This window comes from Bos mutus, chromosome 23, assembly GCF_027580195.1.
Source record: "Bos mutus isolate GX-2022 chromosome 23, NWIPB_WYAK_1.1, whole genome shotgun sequence".
NCBI lineage: Eukaryota > Metazoa > Chordata > Mammalia > Artiodactyla > Bovidae > Bos > Bos mutus.
The window spans coordinates 19,590,729-19,611,152 of record NC_091639.1 but is presented as its reverse complement, the minus strand read 5'-3'; the positions used below and the strand labels follow the sequence as shown (position 1 = coordinate 19,611,152).

The following is a 20,424-nucleotide window of genomic DNA, read 5'->3' as shown; positions in this document are numbered from 1 at the left end:
AAATAAGCACCAAAGTCATTGCAGAGTTAGTAAAAAGGGTGAAGAAATATTAGGGATAATCTAAGATAGTCTTGATGTAAGACCCTTTACACAGATCGGAACAGGTCCAGCTTTGAGAGCAAAGGAATAGTACCCTACCTGTTTGTGCCTTAATGTCTTCATCTGGGGTGTGAGAGCATCTGACTAATCCACAGTTTTCTTCCTACTCATAAAATTCAATGATTGTGTGGTTCAAATAGAAGAGCCTGGACCAGATCCCAGGCTTTCTGATTCCCAGTTAGTCCTTTCTCTATGAAGTCACAGTTGGGGAAAAAATTCTAAGTTGAAAGAAGCTTCCTTCTACAAGTGACAGAAGGGAGTGTCATGCCATCAGCTTGGCAGTATACCGCCAAGGAGCTGTTACTCATTGAAACTCCTGCCACCTTCTGAGGTTACGCAGGACTTGATTACACCGTTTGTGAGTCACAGCACCCCCTGCTGTAAATTCTATACAGCCGGCCATCTGTATCAGAGGCTGTAGAACCCCTGGATACAGAGGCCCATCTGGGCTATGCCATTTTACATATAAAGGACTTGAGCAGCCACAGATTTTGGTATCTGCAAGAGGTCCTGGCAGCAATACCCTGCAGATTCCGAGGGACGAACGCATTTTGATTATTAGTAACTAGCATGGGGGTACAGAAAGGAGGCGAAGATTAACTCAGCTCACTTTGCCACTTGTTAGTAACCTTGAAACTGAGTAGAAATGTAAAGCAAGTTAGAAGTAGCTTCTAAAACTGAAGTTTAAAAGTCTTTTTCATTACAGAAGACTCTCACGTAGCCAGAAGTGAAACTCACCGTCTTAGAGTTCTTGGCATCCTGCATGAGTCTTTCTGCTGATTTTAAATCTTCCTGGACGGCATCTCCCTCACAGCTTCGTAAGGAGTTGAGATGATCTTGTACTTTCACACACATTCTGTCAATCATCTGCTCCACACCATAAAAATGACAGCAAGCACCCCAGTCAGCACAGCCAATATTCAGACAGAAGGAGACACAGAATGAACAAGGATGAAAACGTCTCCTAACTGGAAGCTTTGAGAAGGCAGCTTATAGCAATTATTAATTTGTCTGTTTCTACAAGAAACCTCTGGCAACATTAACTCCAGATAAATGTGTATGGCATTGTGGTCCCCTTTCCTGCCTTAGGAAATGCAGCATGTAAAACACAACTGAATATTTCTTGATGATTCAGAATCTCATAGCTACTCAGTGACTTTTTTGCTTGATAGTAACTCTCCTTTATTAATTTTTATTGAGTACCCTCTACAAGTCAAACATGGTGTTCAGCATTGAAAAAACAGAAAAAGGAGATGTACAATTCTGAGACAGTTGAGATGATGTCAAAATGATGCCCAAAGCCAGTTGGTCCCAGTATTATGGAAATCAAACATCCCTGGAAATTTAATTTTTTTAATTATTTCAATTATATCATATGATTTTCCACCATAAAAGCATAAGCTGAAGTTTGATTATATTAACATAGGCAATAATAAAGTTAATAACATCTAGTTTCTATCACTTTAAGGTCCTTCTCCCAGGTTAATTACATCTGAATCACTTTCAGTTGTTTCATGGATTTAACCATAAAACCCAAAGGGAAGTAGCAACTAAATACTGTGGACAAAAACTAGTACAGAAGGGTAAGATTATGCTCTATGATATTTGTATGCACAGAGACAAACATGAACAAAGCTAAGACGTCTGAAGAAAAAGACAACTACAGTGTGGTTTTAAGTTTCTCCAGTATTTTGATCAAAGCTGCAGGTTGTCTATTCTTCAAAAAAAAAAAAAAAGGCCGGGGGGAATTCCTGGTGGCTCAGTGGTAAAGAATCCACCTGCCAATGCAGGAGACAGGGGTTGGATCCATGATCCGGAAAATCCCATATGCCACAGAGCAACTAAGCCCGCTGCAACTATTGAGCCTGTGCTCTAGAGCCTGGGAGCTGCAGCTACGGAAGCCCATGTCCCTCAAGTCTATGCTCCGCAAAAAGAGAAGCCACTGCAGTGAGAAGCCCATGCCCTGCAACTAGAGAGTAGCCACCACAACCAGAGAAAAGCCCATGCAGCAATGAAGATCCAGCCAGCCAAAAATAAATAAGTTAAAAAAAAATTTTAAGTTATATCTATCCACCAGAGACCCTATCATACCAAGAAGGGCAGATGTGGCAGAGGTGACACTCCAATAATATTCTTTTTTATTTAACTTCACACTTCTCTATTTATTTTGAATTATTTGAAATAACAACTATAGGAAGGCAAAATCAACCCCCATCCCCAACAAATTCCACAGTAATAGATAATTTACAACACTGCTCAGCAGGCTGATGGTCTGAGGACAGAGCTCATGTCTACTTCCTAGAGTATCACCAGTTCTCCTTTACAAAACCAGGTTCATAACATCTACCCCATCTTCTTTTCTAGTGTATAATGAAGACACTCCTGTAAAATACCACCACTCAAAGCACCTACTTTCTTGACAAAGGGTCAGTAATACTAATTCTAATGTGTGAAGAATAGCTCCTATGACTGTAAAATGTATTAAGGCTACATAAGTAAACTATCTGGAACTCCTACAGGAAAAAGAAGTGACATGAATAATGTATGTCATGGAATAATTATCTTCCCTGGCCAAAATCTAAGCTTGTAGGCAGGGTTCACATTTTAACTTTATGCATTTACTTTGCCCGTAGAGAATTAAATGTATGCTTTCAAAAATCTTCTTAATTGATATAAATTCCAATTCTTCCAACTACTGAATTGATCTGTGCTTCCTGAAGCAAAAAGGGTTATCAATAATTCATATCTCACTAAGAAGGAATATCTAATTTTGAGAGACAAAATGAACCACATTTTGGGTTCTAATACACAAAGAAGGGAACTGATACAGATCTGAGGCCACAAAAGACTAATTTGAGAGGTATGTCGATGTGGCACTATAATAAAACTAATCATCTTTAATAATCATGAGAGACCAAAGAGATTCCTGACACGTGTGCCATTAAGTACTCACTAAGGAGAGAAGGTTTAAATGAATTCAGCAAAATGATCTTTAAGTGGAACTTTCAAAATCATGTCCAGAACAAACAAACATTTCATTCTTTGACTCAAATAAGACATAAAATCTCGAAAGTTTTCAAGATTCTTCTGAAAATATACTTGCTAAAGTTTGGCAAAGCCCAACAGATCACATTCAGAGACTTTACAACTAAAGAACCAAGGCCCAGAAAAGTTAAAACTATTTAAGATGACACAGAAAGATTACACAGAGTATAAATGAAAATTTTGAAAACGGTAAACAAAGGATTCAGATTCTCAGTTCATATTCAAGTCCCGACGGTACACAAATGTAGAAAAACAAAGGAGACTGCAGTCTGAAATACTGTCATCTCTTGGGCTATCCCATCAAAGACTTCAAGGTAGATGACGGCACTCGAGCTCTTCATTTTAAACTCTACTTTATCCTAGTAAAGTGTTCCATTTTTCTAAAGCAACCCAGGAAATTTGCTAACTGCCATAATTTAAGCTCACTTCCTTCCAAGGAAATGTACTCAATCATTCTTGGACTAGGTCTTCTTTAAGTCTTCATCTGTCTTCCCATGTCCTTCTACAGGTCACATATCTTCCCCCTTGAGAACACTCTGAACAGTTACAAGCTCTCTTCCATGTGACAATCTTGCTCATGTTTGAACACAGCTCTCTTTTTCATCTCTAATCTTTTTTCTTCAGGCTTAACAGTCCCGTTTCTTTGACCATTCCAAAGTGACACCACTGTTTGATCCCTGACTCACATCTTCCCCCATGCACACCTCTGAATTTTCTATCTAAAACCCTCACACAACATGAGGGTAAATAAAATAGACTGTAACACAGTAACAGGGCTATCATCTTTCTTACTGTACAAATTATACTTTCATTAATGTGGTGGAAATCAAAATTGGCTTCTTTGGCAACTAAATACAGTGTATCTTACTTGATGGTGACCACTTGAAAGTGAAAGTGAAAGTGAAGTCGCTCAGTCATGTCCGACTTTTTGCGACCCTGTGGACTGTAACCTACCAGGCTCCTCCGTCCATGGGATTCTCCAGGCAAGAATACTGGAGTGGGTTGCCATTTCACCACTTAGGCTTTTCCAAATATAGTGAGCTATAGAACCCAAGTGCAAAACTTAGAACCATTAGCCATAAAATGCCATCTTTGGTCGCTTGCACTTTGTCACAACTGTCCTCAGTTCCAGCAAATAGCTTACTGTGTGTGTGTTAGTCTCTCAGTTGTGTCTGACTCTTTGTGACACCATGGGGTTTTGCCTGCCAGGCTCCTCCATCTGTGTGGTTTTCCAGGCAAGAATACTGGAGTGGGTTGTCAATTCCTCCTCCAGGGATCTTCCTGACCCAGGGATCAAAGCCGGGTCTCCTGCATTGTAGGCAGACTCTTTACCGTCTGGGCTACCAGGGAAGCAAGTAGCTTATTCAGTGGAAAATTTTATCTTCCTCCATGTCTATTTCTTTATTTGATTCAAGAGAAATAAACTCAACACCTAGCACTGAATGAGACACAGTCCTAAATAAGATACACCCTTTGCCACCAAACAACATAAAAACCTGGAAGTGGAAAGAAATATTCACAATTAACCATAACAAGATATAAAGTTTGCATATGTAATATCCACAAAGACACATTTTGTTCACTATCAAAGCTCCATCTCCTGTAATAGTGCCTGCCACATCACAAACCCTTATAAGTGTTTATTCAATGAATAAATGGGTGATGAGAAGTACTAAAGGATTTCAGTCAAGGGAGAGATTACAACTAATTGGGGCTGAAGGTAGCTTTTAGACTGGGTCCTGAAACAGTTCTACAAACTGAGAAAAGAAAAGGACATTTTAAGTAAAAGAATGAACATAAGCAATGGCACATTCTGACGCTTGGTATTCCTATTTCCCAATTAGAAACAGAGGCATTTTATTATGGGACATCAGATTGGAATGTTAAGCTAAGACAAGATACTGTAAGACTCAGGTTCAGGCTACCGAGTTCAACCACTGCATGCAAACCACAGAGCATCTATCCCCCCAGCTCCTCCCACAACTGTGAGTATCTAAAAATCTCTTAACACTCACAATGTCTAGCTTTGTATTAGCTTCCCTGATACAAAGAAAATGGGCTATGAAATGCACAAAGATACCAAAAAAACAACAACAGCAAAAAAAAAAAAGCACAAGGAGACATGGAAGATGGATTAACTGGTTCTTGCCATGCTTGTAAAAGACACAAGAAGGAGTTAATAAAAAGCCTTAGCAAAAGGTCAGGCAGTAGAAAAAAAAGAAAGAAAAGAAAAGCTGTAAAAGACACTTTGAAGATAAATGGGCAGTGAATAGTGACTCTGAATGAAGAAAGCGAATGAGGCACCCAAGAGGACTCCAGGAGTTCTAGTCTCAGTGAATGACAATGTCTCTGAGAGAAATGGTGAAATCAGCTGTTCCAAAGGATGAATTTGGTCTTTCACCTTGCTGTCAGAGGGCCATCTGGATGGGGATGCTAAACAAACAGCTGAAAAACAGGAATTTCTGTTTACAGAAAACAGGGACTGAAGAGATAGATCAGGAGTCATCCACACGAGAGAGTTAAAAGGTAGAAGTAGATTAGATAGCACTAAGTACAAAACTTTGAAAAAGGATTGCATTTGGAAGATGAAAGGAGAAAGAGTTGTGTAGAAAGGAGGACAGAGAACAACAGAACGATATTCAGAACAGCATACTACCCAGTGAACTAAGAAGTGTATCTCAAGAAAGATAAGATGGTCTATAATAATGATGGCAATTGTGATAATAAAAAATTAGCAACAAACAATGTTTACTGGTGAGGAACCAAGTACTTTGCACACATTATCCCATTTAATCATCTGAGCACCTTCTTTGGGTCATCTTTCCCATTTTTACAGATGAAACCAAGCCTTAAAGAGGTTAGTTAGCGACTAACATCAGTTCCAACCAAGAAGGAATAGCAGAATCTGTACTTAAAACCAGGTCATCTGACTTGAGACCCCAAGTCAGACCACTACACATACAGCCTCCTATCATCAAAAGATAAGAGGGAGAAAGGCCTCTGACTTGGTGACCAGGTCCATTGAGTCTCATCTCAGCAGACAGATAGGGACAGATGGCACATTCCAGAAGGTTGTAAAGTGAATGGGTAGCAAGAAGCCAGGAAGGCAAGTATAAAAACCTGCACATGAAAGGAAGGAAAGAGAATGTGTTGAGTAAATAGCTCTAGGCAATAAAATTGTCTTAAAAAAAAAAAAAAAAAAAGAATGAGAAGACATAGCAGAGGCTGGCAAACTATAGGCAATTCTGAGCCCGTTTTTATAAATAAAGTTTTATTGGCTCAGCCACACTCATGTGTGCAGATACTGTCCATGGCTGCTTTCACTCTATCACAGCACAGCTGAGCAGTTGCAACAGAGACCATATGCACTGTAAAGGCTAATTACTATTTGGTTGTTTTATAGAAGTTTGCTGGCTCTTGATTAAGAGCATTTATGAGATGAAAATAAGAGATCAAAAGCATAAGTACAGTGTTGAGTCTTGTGAAGGTCTTTCCCAAACAAAGACTAGAGACGAAAACAAATATATGAACTTTTATGAGACTTCAATGTTTCATTAAAACACATTTTAATCCCTTCAGTGTCACCCGGGAATGATGACTGCCTATGTGGTTAGCAGGAGTAGTCACAGAGGGCCTATTCTTTCTGTGTTCCTATTTCTGGAAACTTCAATAAGAAGTTTCAATAAGGAGGAGATAAATCTCTCCTAAGGCGACTGAAACAATTAAAGTCTGAAAACTGCTAATCATCATGTCCTAAGAAATCCCCAAAGTGAAAAGGTGGCAATATACCTACTACATAATGACTTGAATAATTCAGAGCGATGTCACCCCTACAGAATTAAACATCTGTATATGCCTCCTGTGTATAATTTCCTCTCGACTGAGAAGATGAAACTTACTTTTAAAAATTAGCATTAAAGGTTGCGGCAGTAATTTTTTTGGATGAGCAACAAAACCCCTGTGAATGAGGGAAAAAGTTAAAAGGATATTGAATGTTATGGTAGCTCATAAAGGAACCAAAGGCAACAGTGTAAGATTTTAGCTTTCTCACTGCTTTTAATGTTAAACACTAAAACCAGGAAATAATAGTAAACCATAAAGTACTAAAAGCTAATATTAGTCCCTTATAGGAAAAAATTTAGATGTTTAAGGCATTGGTAAGGTCAAAAATAATATTTCCCTTCCCCAAACTCCCTGTTACTTCACTAATATTCATAATTCATGATTTTCTTAACAGATATTGCTATACTTTTTTATATAAATAATACATGCTTACTATAAAGCATTCAAACAAAACTGTGAAGACAATAGAACTCAACCTAATCTGAGATAACCATTATCTAAACCTGAGATAACCATTATTTACATTTTGGTGAACACTCATGAATCTCTATGTATACAAAGTCATCTATATAATTTTACCTACCTGAAAGATCATACATGACAAATTTATTATGGACACCTTTCTTTCATTCTCTTTCAAGAAAAAGGAATAACAAAAAATTAAAATGGCTCTCTATCCAAAGCAGTAGAATACATATTCTTTTCAAGAGTACATGGAACATTCTCCAGGATAGATCACAGGCTGGGCCACAAGAGAATTCTCAATATATTTAAGAAGGCTGAAATCATATCAAGCATCTTCTCTGACCACAACAGTAAGGAGACTAGAAATCAACTACAAGGGAAAAAAAAAAAAAACTACAAAAAACCACAAACATGTGGAGGCTAAACAATATGCAACTAAACAACAAATGGAAGGCTGAAGAAGTCAAAGAGGAAATGAAAAAGAAAAACAACTGCAAACAAACGAAAATGGGAACACAATGACCCCAGATCCGTGGGACATAGCAAAAACAGTTCTAAAAGGAAGTTTATAGCCATGCAAGCCTAACCTGGGAAACAAGAACAATGTCAAGTAAATTACCTAACTTTACACATAAAAAAAGTAGAAAAAGGAGAAATAACAAAACCAAAGTTAGTGTTGGCCAACACGATATAAGGAAAGAAATCTAAAGGTCAGAACAGAAATGAATGGAATAGAGAAAAAAAAAAAAAAAAAGTAGAAAAGATTAATGAAACTAAGACCAGTTCTTTGAAAATAACTTTGTTGAAAAGATATCTTGGTGGTCTGTCTTGAAAATATCAACAAAACTGATAAATCTTTAGCCAGACTAATCAAGAAAAAAAGAAAGAGGGCTCAAATAAATAAATCAGAAATAAAGAGAAGTTACAAGTAACATCACAGAAATACAAAGGGTCATGAGAGATTACAACAAACAAATACAGGCTTCCCAAGTGATTCAGTGTAAAGAATCCAGCTGCCAATGCAGGAGACACAGGTTTGAACCTTGGGTCAGGAAGATTCCCTGGAGAAGGAAGTGGCAACCCACTTCAGTATTCTTATCTGGGAAATTCCATGAACAGAGGAGCCTGGTGGACTATAACCCATGGGGGTTGCAAAGAGTCAGACGTGACTTAACTAAACAACAACAAACAAATATACACAAACAAAATGGACAATAGAAGAAATAAATTTTTAGAAACATACACTCTCCAAAGACTGAATCAGTAAGAAATAAAAAATATGAACAGACCAATTACCAGTAATTAAATGAGCAGTTAAAAAAAACAAAATCTCCCAACAAACCAAAGTCCAGGAGCAGACGGCTTCACATGTGAATTCTACCAAACACTGAGGATAGACAGACACTTATCCTTCTTAAAGTATTCCCCAGAGTTGAGGAGAAATACTTCCAAAGTCATTCTCTGAGACTAGCATTACCCTGATGCCAAAACCAAAGACACTGGGAAAATTAAAATGATATTTGTACAGGTAAGAAAATAGAATAAGCAATAAAAAGTAGTTTCAAGTAATAAAACTTTTCCTACCAGTTGGTTCCTCTCAATCTACTGAAATGAACATTTTTGAAATAAACAGTTTTTAAAACCCTCTGCTTTTAAATTATTTTGGTGACCTCCATTTCAAACAGCAGATTTACATCTGTATTTTTGACTTTTGATGAATTAGAGAGGATTATCCTAAAAGTAAAACTTTAGTATACTTATAAATAAAAAGTAAAACAAAAACTTTAGTATACTTATACTCATCTTTCTCCCTCTTCAACACCTTAGTTTCATTATTTTTACATTAAGATTTCCAGCATTTACATATTTTTAGAATAATAATAATTAGGTGTTCCTTTCTTGTCTAAGTTGATATTAAAATTTTAAATCCACTAAAATCCACAGTACAGAATTATGATTATGGAATTCATAGAGGAATACATGTAATAGTATATCTTTTAATTCTGCAGCTCAGAGCAGATTGCCCCAAAGTGGCAATTTTTTTAAGCTTTCTTTCAGCTTTTATAACTTCAATGATTTCATTTCTGGCACAGTTTCTTATTTATATCTCATATTGTATACTCTCTTTTCCAAAAAGATCTTAATGACCCAGATAACCATGATGGTGGTTATCATCACTTAACTAGAGCTAAACATCCTGGAATGCAAAGACAAGTGGGCCTTAGGAAGCATTACTATGAACAAAGTTAGTGGAGGTGATAGAATTCCAGTTGAGCTATTTCAATCCTAAAAGATGACGTTGTGAAAGTGCTGCATTCAATATGCCAGCAAATTTGTAAAACTCAGCAGTGGCCACAGGACTGGAAAAGATCAGTTTTCATTCCAATCCCAAAGAAGGACAATGCCAAAGAATGCTCAAACTACTACACAACGGCACTCATCTCACACACTTGCAAAGTAGTGCTCAAAATTCTCCAAGCCAGGCTTCAACAGTACATGCACCGTGAACTTCCAGATGTTCAAGCTGGATTTAGAAAAGGCAGGAGAACCAGAAATCAAATTGCCAACATGCATTGGATCATAGAAAAAGCAAGAGAATTCCAAAAAAAACATCTACTTCTGCTTTATCGATTACGCCAAAGCCTTTGACTGTATAGATCACAACAAACTGGGGAAAATTCTTCAAGAGACGGGAATACCAGACCACCTGACCTGCCTCCTGAGAAATCTGTATGCAGGTCAAGAAGCAACAGCTAGAACCGGACATGGAACAATGGACTGGTTTCAAATTGGGAAAGGAGTATGTCAAGGCTGTATATTATCACCTTGCTTATTTAACTTATATGCAGACTACATCATGCAAAATGCTGGGCTCAATGAAGCACAAGCTGGAATCAAGATTACTGGGAGAAATATCAATAACCTCAGATACACAGATGACACCATCCTTATGGCAGAAAGCAATGAGCCTCTTGATGAAAGAGGAGAGTGAAACAGCTGGCTTAAAACTCAACATTCAAAAAACGATTATCATGGCATCTGGTCCCATCACTTCATGGCAAATAGATGGGGAAACAATGGAAACAATGACAGACTTTCTTTTCTTGAGCTCCAAAATCACTGTAGATGGTGACTGCAGCCATAGAATTAAAAGACGCTTGCTCCTTGGAAGAAAAGCTATGACCAACCTAGAGAGCATATTAAAAAGCAGAGACATTACTTTGCCAACAAAGGTCCATCTAGTCAAAGCTATGGTTTTTCCAGTAGTCGTGTATAGATGTGAAAGTTGGACTATAAAGAAAGCTGAGCACTGAAGAATTGATGGTTTTGAATTATGGTGTTGGAGAAGACTCTTGAGAGTCCCTTGGATAGCCAGGAGATCAAACCAGTCCATCCTAAAGGAAATCAGTCCTGAATATTCATTGGAAGGACTGATGCTGAAATGCCAATACTTTGGCCACCTGAAGTGAAGAACTGACTCATTGGGAAAGACCCTGATGCTGGGAAAGATTGAAGGTGGGAGAAGAAGGGGACGACAGAAGATGAGAAAGTTGAATGGCATCATCAACTTGATGGACATGAGTTGGAGTAAGCTCTGGGAGCTGGTGATGGACAGGGAGACCTGGTGTGCTGCAGTCCATGGGGTCGCAAGGAGATGGACATGACTAAGCGATTGAACTGAACTGATACTTTCTTCTGTTTTGCTAGAGAATTTCCTCAAAAAATCAGTTTTTCATATGGAATATTGGGGGTAAAATTTCTGATTCCCTGTCCAAATATAATTTTACTCTGCCCTCACTCTGATAAAATGGCTGAACCTCATTTGTTTCTAGGATAGTTCCCTTGTAAGATGACCTGTGTATTCTCTCTGTAAGTCTTTAAGATGGTGTGTTTTTGTTTTTGTTTCCCTTTATTCTAAGTGTTCTGACCACGTACAGTCCTTTACTCATCCCTCTAGATCTATTTCAATAGGTTATATCAACTCCAACATTCATATGAAATGCTTTTCTATTATTTTTACTCTTTTAACTTTTTCTATGATGTTTCTTTTTAACCTCTGGAGTTCCTGTTAGAAGGCTATTGGTCATTTTTAATCTATTCACTATTTGGACTTACTTTTCTCTCATATTTTTCATCTGTCATACTGCATGTTATACAGATTTTCCCTGTTTTCTACCAAACAAGTAGCTTAATTTGTGCACTATCAGTTAATTTAATTCTATATTACAGTTTCCATATTTTCAATTGCTAAGCATTGTTTCCTGTCCTCTGATTACTCCTTTTCACAGCAGCTAATTCCTATTTTATGTATATAATATTCTCTCAAATCCCACTGAAGTTATTAAATTAAAAAAAAACTTTTGTTAAGTTCTCTGCTCTACTTTGAACCATCTGAGCTCAGTTCTTTGGTGTATCTTCTTTCTTTGACATCCTATAGATTTTCCTCGAATATTTTATGATCCTTGGGTTTGGTTATGTTTTTGGAGGAAAATATTTCACACTTTTTTGAAGTTGAGTAGAGAGAAAAGGAGTGAAATAAAAGAAAAGAATAGTTTCTCTTCAGCACTTACATGTTAATTAACATTCAACAAATTCTTAATTATTCAGAAGAATTTGGGAATTTGTTTCCTACTCAGAGAAGTGAAATGGAGTAGAAGAAATGGAACAGAAGGTCTCCAAAGTATTAAATCTGATTACCCTCAGATTTTATCATCTATAATCTAGGGTTTCTAATAGTTATATATAAATCTAAATCACATCTTACTGCAAAGGAGATCAAACCAGTCAATCCTAAAGGAAATGAACCCTGAATATTCACTGGAAGGACTATAGCTGAAGTTAAGCTTCAATACTTCAGCCACCTGATGCAAAAAGTTGACTCACTGGAAAATACCTTGATTAAAGATTAAAGGCAAAAGAAGAAGGAGGTGGCAGAGGATGAGATGGTTAGATAGCATCACCAACTCAGCGGACGTGAATTTGAGCAAACTCTGGAAGATAGTGGAGGACAGAGGAGCCTGGCATGCTGCAGTCCATGGGTCAGAGTCATTATGTCCATAACTTAGCAACTGACCATCACCTTACTGACAGTCTTAAAATGCACAAAATCGTCAACAATAGAAACTGTATATTTAGTATAAGAATTAACCTACATTTTCCTCCCTCTACATCTTCCCCCAAACTCTACTTACATTTGTTGTCATTTTCAGAAATGGGTTCTTACTGTCCCATGGGAAATGATAAAAATCCTTGGTCTCTGGCTCTTACAAGGGTCAGTTCAGTGTAAGCAGGAAGAACACTGGCACTGGGAGAAGACTGGTCCCTCTTACCTGCTGCGTGGTGCTGGTGACAATGCCCTGCTGGAGGCGATAGGCCTGCTCTTGAAGGTATTTTCTAGTCTCATGATTCCGGAGCAGATAGTTTTCTATCTGGAAATTAAGCACAGGTCTCTCTCAAGAACACATGTCAACTCAGCAGAGAGTAAAGTCATCAGTGAAACAGCCAGCAGCTGAAGTGAAGACCCAAGCAACTAATTTTCACATCCTGCCAGTGCCCTGGCCCCACAGAATGTACGAGATGGGGAAATGGACTATCAGATGCATTATAGGTGTTCTTAGTTAGAAATTTTACTTGCAGGTAACAGGGGTGATTTTTATATGACTCAGTATTTGACAAAGAAGAGCAAATGTTTAATTGCCTGCAGGGTTAGACACCCCATTTACTGCCTTTTCATCACTTTCCTGAACATGATTGTAATCTTTCCCTCTCATAAATTTTTAACCAATAAACAGTTCAGAAGCTAAATAAGTACCCCTACAGAGTATGAATGGTCTTCTCTGAACCTCTTGGCCTTATTCCAGGGGTAGAATTCACCAGCATTCAGAAAATTCTTTAAAGGAAAAAACAGGTACAAAATTGGAAGGATACAGGCTGGTCCATCTCAAAGCTATATACTAATTTCCTTAATCTACCAGGCTTACATGTATTTTTAAAAATAGGAATGATTTTAGTAAAAGTATCAAAAATTAGAAAATGGATTCCTACAGAAAATGAAGTCTTAAAGTTACTTGACAATCTATATTTTTATACATAGACAATGTTTTATGAAAAACTTAAAAATACAAATGATAACTAGACTGGAATAAAGTATTTAAGAAGAACAATATACACATTGGGCAAAAAAATGTAGTATAAACTATTGGGGATAATGAATACCTATTAAGGTGTTTTTTTAAGAATGATCTGAGATAACTAAGTATGCCATCTATTTTTTTAAGTTGTTGCTTTTATTTGTCTTATTAATGCAACTTAACCATTTGGCTTCTAATTTGTCACTATAGTTCCCTAAGAACGTCTAATAACTATGAGGCTTTCAGCATTATTACATTTTCATTTTAGTTTTGCATATGCTAAAATGACTACTACTTAATACCAATTAGGAACAATTAAAACAGACTATAATTACTATCATCCCTGGAAACTACAAAGCAGAGCAAAATGTACTATTATACTAAACATAAATGAAGAAATTATAAAACAGAAAGATCCCTGAAATGGAGCATCATTAAAGTGACACATTAATACCATGACATTATATTACGTTAATTTTCTCTTGCTGCTTCCCAAGAAGTCATCTCTTTCCAAGGTGACATTACCATCAGTTAGAATGTCTTTGCTAAAAAAAAGATTCTTGCCTGAAACTGGCAGACACACATTGCCCCCTAGTTTGGGGTGCTTTTGCTTTGTTACTTGTTCTACATTTGGCCTCACTAAGCCCTGGCCATGGGCCAGTTCTGAGATCAGCTTGTTTACTCAGGAGGCTCTGCTCACATACAGGCAGTGCACCCAAGGCAGCCCCAGGCACTTCCAGGACTGCCCCAGGGGCACCAACCGGGCTTCACAGACTGAGCTTGGACGGAGGATTTTAGAAAAAAATTAGTATTCAAAGCTCATTTCTAACAGCTAGTACAGGGAGAGAAGAAAGACAACGCTAAGAGTCTTTAAAAACAGTCATGTACACATCACCACTGAAAAGTATTTGCATCTTGAATTAACAGGGTGAATTTTCCTTCTATGCACCTTTAGGTGCCAAGGCAGAAAACCAGGACAGGACGGGGCTTGACTCAAGTCAAATGGAAAGGGAGAGCCAAGAGTGTCATTATCACATTGCCAGTACCCCTGGGCAGCAGTGACCTGGGAGACAGTCTAGAATCTGTTAGACACCTTCAGTCTCACTGCTGAAAACAGCAGCAGCACATAGGCAAAAACCATGTGTTTTAATAAAGGAATCTTGTATTTTAAAATAATAAAGATTGAACACAGAATCACAATATTGTTCTTCAATAGAGTAAAATTAAAGGGCAAGAGGACAGGGTTCTGTGACAATGAAAAATGGAATATATAAAAGCATAGTATAGGAAAAGAAAACAATAAATATGAGCTTTAAAGGCAACAATTTTCATTTAAAAAACACAAATTTTTTAATTAACATATTTGCATACTCTGTTCTTTCTTTTTTTATCCTCTCCTTTTCTGTCTTCTCTGATTTTAAGCATTATATATGATCCACTTTTTTCTCCTTTCTTAAAGAATTATATTTTAGTGGTTGCCCTAGTATCTGCAAAGTACATTTACAATTAATTCAACTCTTCTTTCAAATAACACTGAAATTGCTACTTGAACAACACAGGTTTGAACTGCACAGGTGTGCTTGTAAACAGATATTTTTCAATAGTAAATACTTCAGCACTACATGGTCCATGGTTGGTTGAGCCCGTAGATGTAGATAAGGTGGGCCAATTGTAAGTTATACTCAGATTAACCCCAGGCTGTCCATTTCACAAGTAGTACAGGTACATTAATGACAGTCTTGCCAATTTCTCCCTTTCATCCCTTTAACACCACTTAGAAAGTCTTTATTTCTTATTTTTGAAGAAAAATTTTGCTAGATGCAGAATTCCAGTCTGTTTTTTTTTTTCCTTCCAAATACTTTAGTATTTCACTCTATTTTCTTGTTTGCATGATTTCTGACTCAAAGTCTGATATAATTCTTGTCCTTATTTCCCAATATGCAAGATGTATTTTCCCCTGTCCTCCTTCAACATTTTCTCCTTGATTTTCAGCAGTTTGAATACGATGTGCTTACATGTTGATTTTTTTTGGCGGGGCGGGGGATGGTGAGGTGGGGGGGTAGGGAGGTATTTATTTTGCTTGGTGTTCTCTGAGTTCCCTGGATCTGTGGTTTGGTTTCTGTCATTAATTTCAAAAAATTCTCAGTTATTACTTCTTCTGTTCCTTTCTCTTTTTTCTCCTTCTGATATTCCCATTACAAGGCTATTCAATGTTTTGTAATTTTTCCCACAGTTCTAGAATATTCTGTTCTTTTTCCCTCCTATTCTATTTTTCCTCTTTGCATTTCAGTCTGGAGGAAATATTTTAGAAAAAAATATGTTTGAGTGGCAAAGTTTTTTCAGGGAAGTTTCTACTGACATATCCTCAAACTCAATGATTCTTTCCTCCACTGTCTCCAGCCCACTGATGAGCTAATAAAAGGCATTTTTTTGTTAGTTACAGCATTTCTGTCTTCTAGCACTTTCTTTTGATTTTTTTTCTTAGTTCCTCTTTCTCTGCTTTTAATACCTATCTGTTCTTGCATGTTTTTTTTTTTACTTTTTCCATTAAAGCCCATAACATATTTGATTATAATTGTTTTAATGACCTGTCTGATAATTCCAAACTCTGTGTCATATCTGAGTCTGGTTCTGATATTTGCTTTGGCTGCTCACACTGTGGTTCTTCTTGTCTTTTAGCATGCCTTGTCATTTTTTGTTGAAAGCCAGATATAATGTATCTAGTAATAGGCACTGAGGTCATCAATCTTTTAATGTGAAGTTTTTATGTTCATCCAGCTAGAAACTCGGAGAAGGCAATGGCACCCCACTCCAGTACTCCTGCCTGGAAAATCCCATGGACAGAGGAGCCTGGTAGGCTGCAATCCATGGGATAGCTGAGGGTTGGACACGACTGAGCGACTTCACTTTCACTTTTCACTTTCATGCATTGGAGAAGGCAATGGCAACCCACTCCAGTGTTCTTGCCTGGAGAATTCCAGGGACAGGGGAGCCTGGTAGGCTGCCATCTCTGGGGTCGCACAGAGTCGGACACAACTGAAGTGACTTAGCAGCAGCAGCAGCAGCTAGAAACTGGGTTGTGTTGAATGTCTGCTGTAACTGTGTATGTCAGGGGCTTTAAGTTCTTCTATCAACCTGTTTATGTCTCTCCTGCTATTTTGGGGTTTCCCTAGAAATGCCTCCTTAAATAGTGTCTTACAGCTTTGCTCAGTTGTAATTCACTGTTATTATAGTTGATGTGTGATATAATGTAATAGGGAGGGGAAACATTCTATAACCTTAAGACTAAATTTAGGCTTTTTTTTTTTTTTTTTTTTTTTTGAGGAAAAAAAAAAAAAATAGGTCTGAGTCCCTGGACTGTAACCTTTATAAGTGTTTCTTGGCCCTCTTTTTCCCCCCTCCCTATGTGAAACAAAAAGCTGGAAGGGGATACAGTGGTCTGCCTTTCACTAGGTCAGGTAAGACTCTCATAGAATAGTTTCTCTTGAGGGTTGTCTTTTGTTACAGAGGATAGCATGTTCTGACTGTATTTCAAAACAGTTCCCTTTTCCCATCCCCCTGCCAGAAACGTGAGTGAATTATCCTCCAGTCTTCACTGTGATAACATGTTAGGGTTCTTATAATTAAACCCAGGCAAGGGTCAGAGCCTACCTAAGACTGAGCCTCTAAGAGTTTTTAGCTCTCAAATTAGTCCACACTAAGCCTGCAACAATTCATCAATTGCTGTTTAAGCATTCCTCTGAGTTACTGGCTCCACTAGCTTCTGCTCCTGGTAAGCTGATCCTGGCTTTGAGTTTCTGTATTACCATTTCCAGGGTGACAGTTTGCATGTCACCTCAATTCTCTGGCAGACCTAAGAAAAGTCACTCATTTTCTGTTAAGCTTTTTTCTTGAGAGAATGGGAATGATGACTTGCAAACTCTGCATGTCTAATCTGAAATCAGAAACCTCATCTCTATAGAATATGTCTTCTGTTATATTTCCTTTAGGAAAGCATAAAGATAAGTAACATTTGTATTTTGCTTTATGATCGACAAATTGCTTTTCATGTACACTACCTCATTTGATCCTTATGGAGACCTTAGGCAAATTAGACACGCTTTCAGTTTTCTTATCCATAAAATGAGGATATAATAGAACAAAACTCATGGATTTACTTTAAAGTTGACAAGTATTAATTTATGTAAATCATTTAATATAGTGTCAGGCCCCCAGCACGAACTATATTCTAAGTGTCAGCTAAACACTGTTATTGTGTAGCTTTATTTTTTATATAGATGAAGAAACCAAAGTTCAGAAACACTAAGTACTTACAGAACTTACATAGCTGGGAAGAGTCTGACTTGGAACTTTTGAACACAAATCTTAGATGGTTTCTTTTGCAACCCCACACTTTCCTCTTCCTCAGCTCCCAACCTTACTCCCTTAATTCACTGAACGTCTAAAGAACATCTAAGCGTGCATACCAGGTACTGCACTAGCTTCTGAGAATAAAACAAGATGAAAAATGCAGGCTCTGCCTTCAAAGAGCTCAGTCACTGGGAGGGAAAAAAAAAATGGAGGCAGGTAACTTAAAACAATGTCACCAGGCCAGTGGAAGAACCACCTACCTACTGGGGGAAAGGGACTCTGAGAAGTCTTCCTGGATAGGCTGACCCTGGATTTCAGTCTCAACAGACATGTACAGTAGTGGGGTAAGCACGAGTATCATCTAGACTCAAGCAGTGATTCTCAAATGTTAGAAAGCATCAGGAAAGCTCAGAAAAACCCAGATGGCTAAGTCCTGCCTCAGTTTCTGAGGCCCAAGAATCTGCATTTCTATCAAGTTCCCTGAAGTAGAGAAAAACAAAGACCATGGGGTGGTTAAGAGATGAAATTGACAGTGAATAGGAGACAGATCCTGGGTAGAAATTCTTGCCAAGCTTAGGAGATTAGGCTTTATCCTAAAAGCCTCTGGGGAGGACTGGATTGAAGGTTTTAGTCTGATCAAATTCACCAAGAAGAAAGATGGCTATTTTTGACTGTGGCATGGAAAACAGACAAAGGGATGTAACCATCCTGGTGAGAGAGGATGAGGTTGGAACAAAAGCATCTGTTATAGGAATAGAGGGAAGGAGAGTAAATGAAGAGATTTATGCTACACAGTTAGTAAACTTGGTGATAGATTGGCTGCAGATGATATAGGGAAAAAGAAGTCAAACTTAGGAGACTGGACAGAGGGTGGCACCACCAGAGGAAAGCCCAAAGAGGGAAGAAAGATTTAGGAGATTCCCCAAATAATAGCATGATGAATGTGGAGTCAGATGGGAAATATTTGAGCATATCCTAAGTAGATACAAAGGTAGCCATAACCATAGAAAGAGAAGGATGAAGACATGAAAGAGTGAACGAATGACTGACAGGGCAAGTTACCAGCAAAGGGCAGAGATGCTGGGGTCAAAGGCACCATGGATGGCTGGGCTTCTAAGGGAAAGCACCCACCCTCCTCTGGGGTCACCAGAAAGGAAGCGGGAATGGGTGTGGATTCCGACACATTTATAGAAAAAGATGACAGAGATCTCAACAATATCCTGTTTCTCGATGAAGAAGGAAGGGAAGGTTCAGGCTGTTGAGGATGAAGGATGTGCTAGCTGACATGGATTTCTACACATTCTCTAAAGGATAAAGAGGAAGTTATCCATGCCTGAGCTCTGGCATGCTGATGTTATAAGAATGTTCTTTCACTCCACCTAATGTTCACAAGTTTTAATCTTTCTTATCTTATTCCTCCCCCAGTCATGCATTATGCCAGTCATAATCACAAGAATACAAATATGAAAATAGCTTTGTAAAATACAAAGTACTGTTCATACATTCAAAATTATTATTCACATAATTCCATTCAAATGTGAATTTATTATAATTAAGCTATTGATCCTTCAGTACCTTCTGGAGAGCCTCTTCTGTCTTTTCAGGGTTTGTTTTTAAGGCCTGAGAAGCATCGTACATAGGAATTGGCATAAATCTCAATGTGTAGTTCCTAGAAAAAAGGAGAAAATGTTGTTTATTAAAAATAACTTCCTATTACTTTAATTCCACACTCTTTTTTGAAAAATCTGAAAAGAGAATTGCCAAAGTGTCTTAGAAAATTCTAAACTACTGGAACATCTTAGGCCCCATGATTATAGGGTCCGCCTTCTTTCCTATCCACGTGTGCAACACCACGGGTGACCTCGTCACGCTGTCTGCAAAACTGACAGAATCTGAAGGAAACTGGTTTTGTTGTTTGGCTTTTGGCTTTCAATTACAGCAAGGACAGGACTTTCAAACTGAAACTGCAGAGATGGACTGAGAGAAAGGCTACGGGGAAATGTCCAGATCAACTCACTCACTTGGATTTCGATTACCAACAGATCTGAAGGTACCTTGATGACCCCTGATGATGGATGACAGGCCCTGAACAGTAGAGAAAAACCCCAAAATAGAACCAAAACATTTGCTTGCCAAGCCAAGGACATGAGCATCCACAATAACAGTCTGTTCAGGCTCTGGGCTCCTTTAAATAAGCGAGTCCAAGACCAGTGACTGTCTAGAAAACCTTCCTGCCTGGCTCAACACCCTGACCTCTGAGGGCCTGGCAGTCTGCACCCCACCCCGAGAACCCGAGGCTCTTGACACCAGGTAAAGCAACTCTGGGTCTATTTATTACCTCAGGGCTGCTGACCAGTTGACACAGGAATGCAAGGGTGAGTCATTTTTGCATGAGAACACTTAAAGCTGTACTCTGGCCTCTGCTCCTGACCTTGCTACAAAGTGCTATGGGTCAGGATGAATGTCCACACCTGCTCCCCTTCCACAAACT

The 20,424-nt window shown here is 38.2% G+C and overlaps 1 protein-coding gene across 1 annotated transcript in view; it reads right to left on the bottom strand.

The window, feature by feature from the left end:
• The window catches only part of CARMIL1 (capping protein regulator and myosin 1 linker 1), a 303,970-nt gene that overhangs the window by 61,199 nt on the left and 222,347 nt on the right, over positions 1 to 20,424 (bottom strand). The window contains 3 exon segments of the mRNA XM_070360729.1: positions 838 to 966; positions 12,783 to 12,881; positions 19,509 to 19,602. Of these exon segments, the coding sequence (XP_070216830.1) occupies positions 838 to 966; positions 12,783 to 12,881; positions 19,509 to 19,602 (322 nt within the window).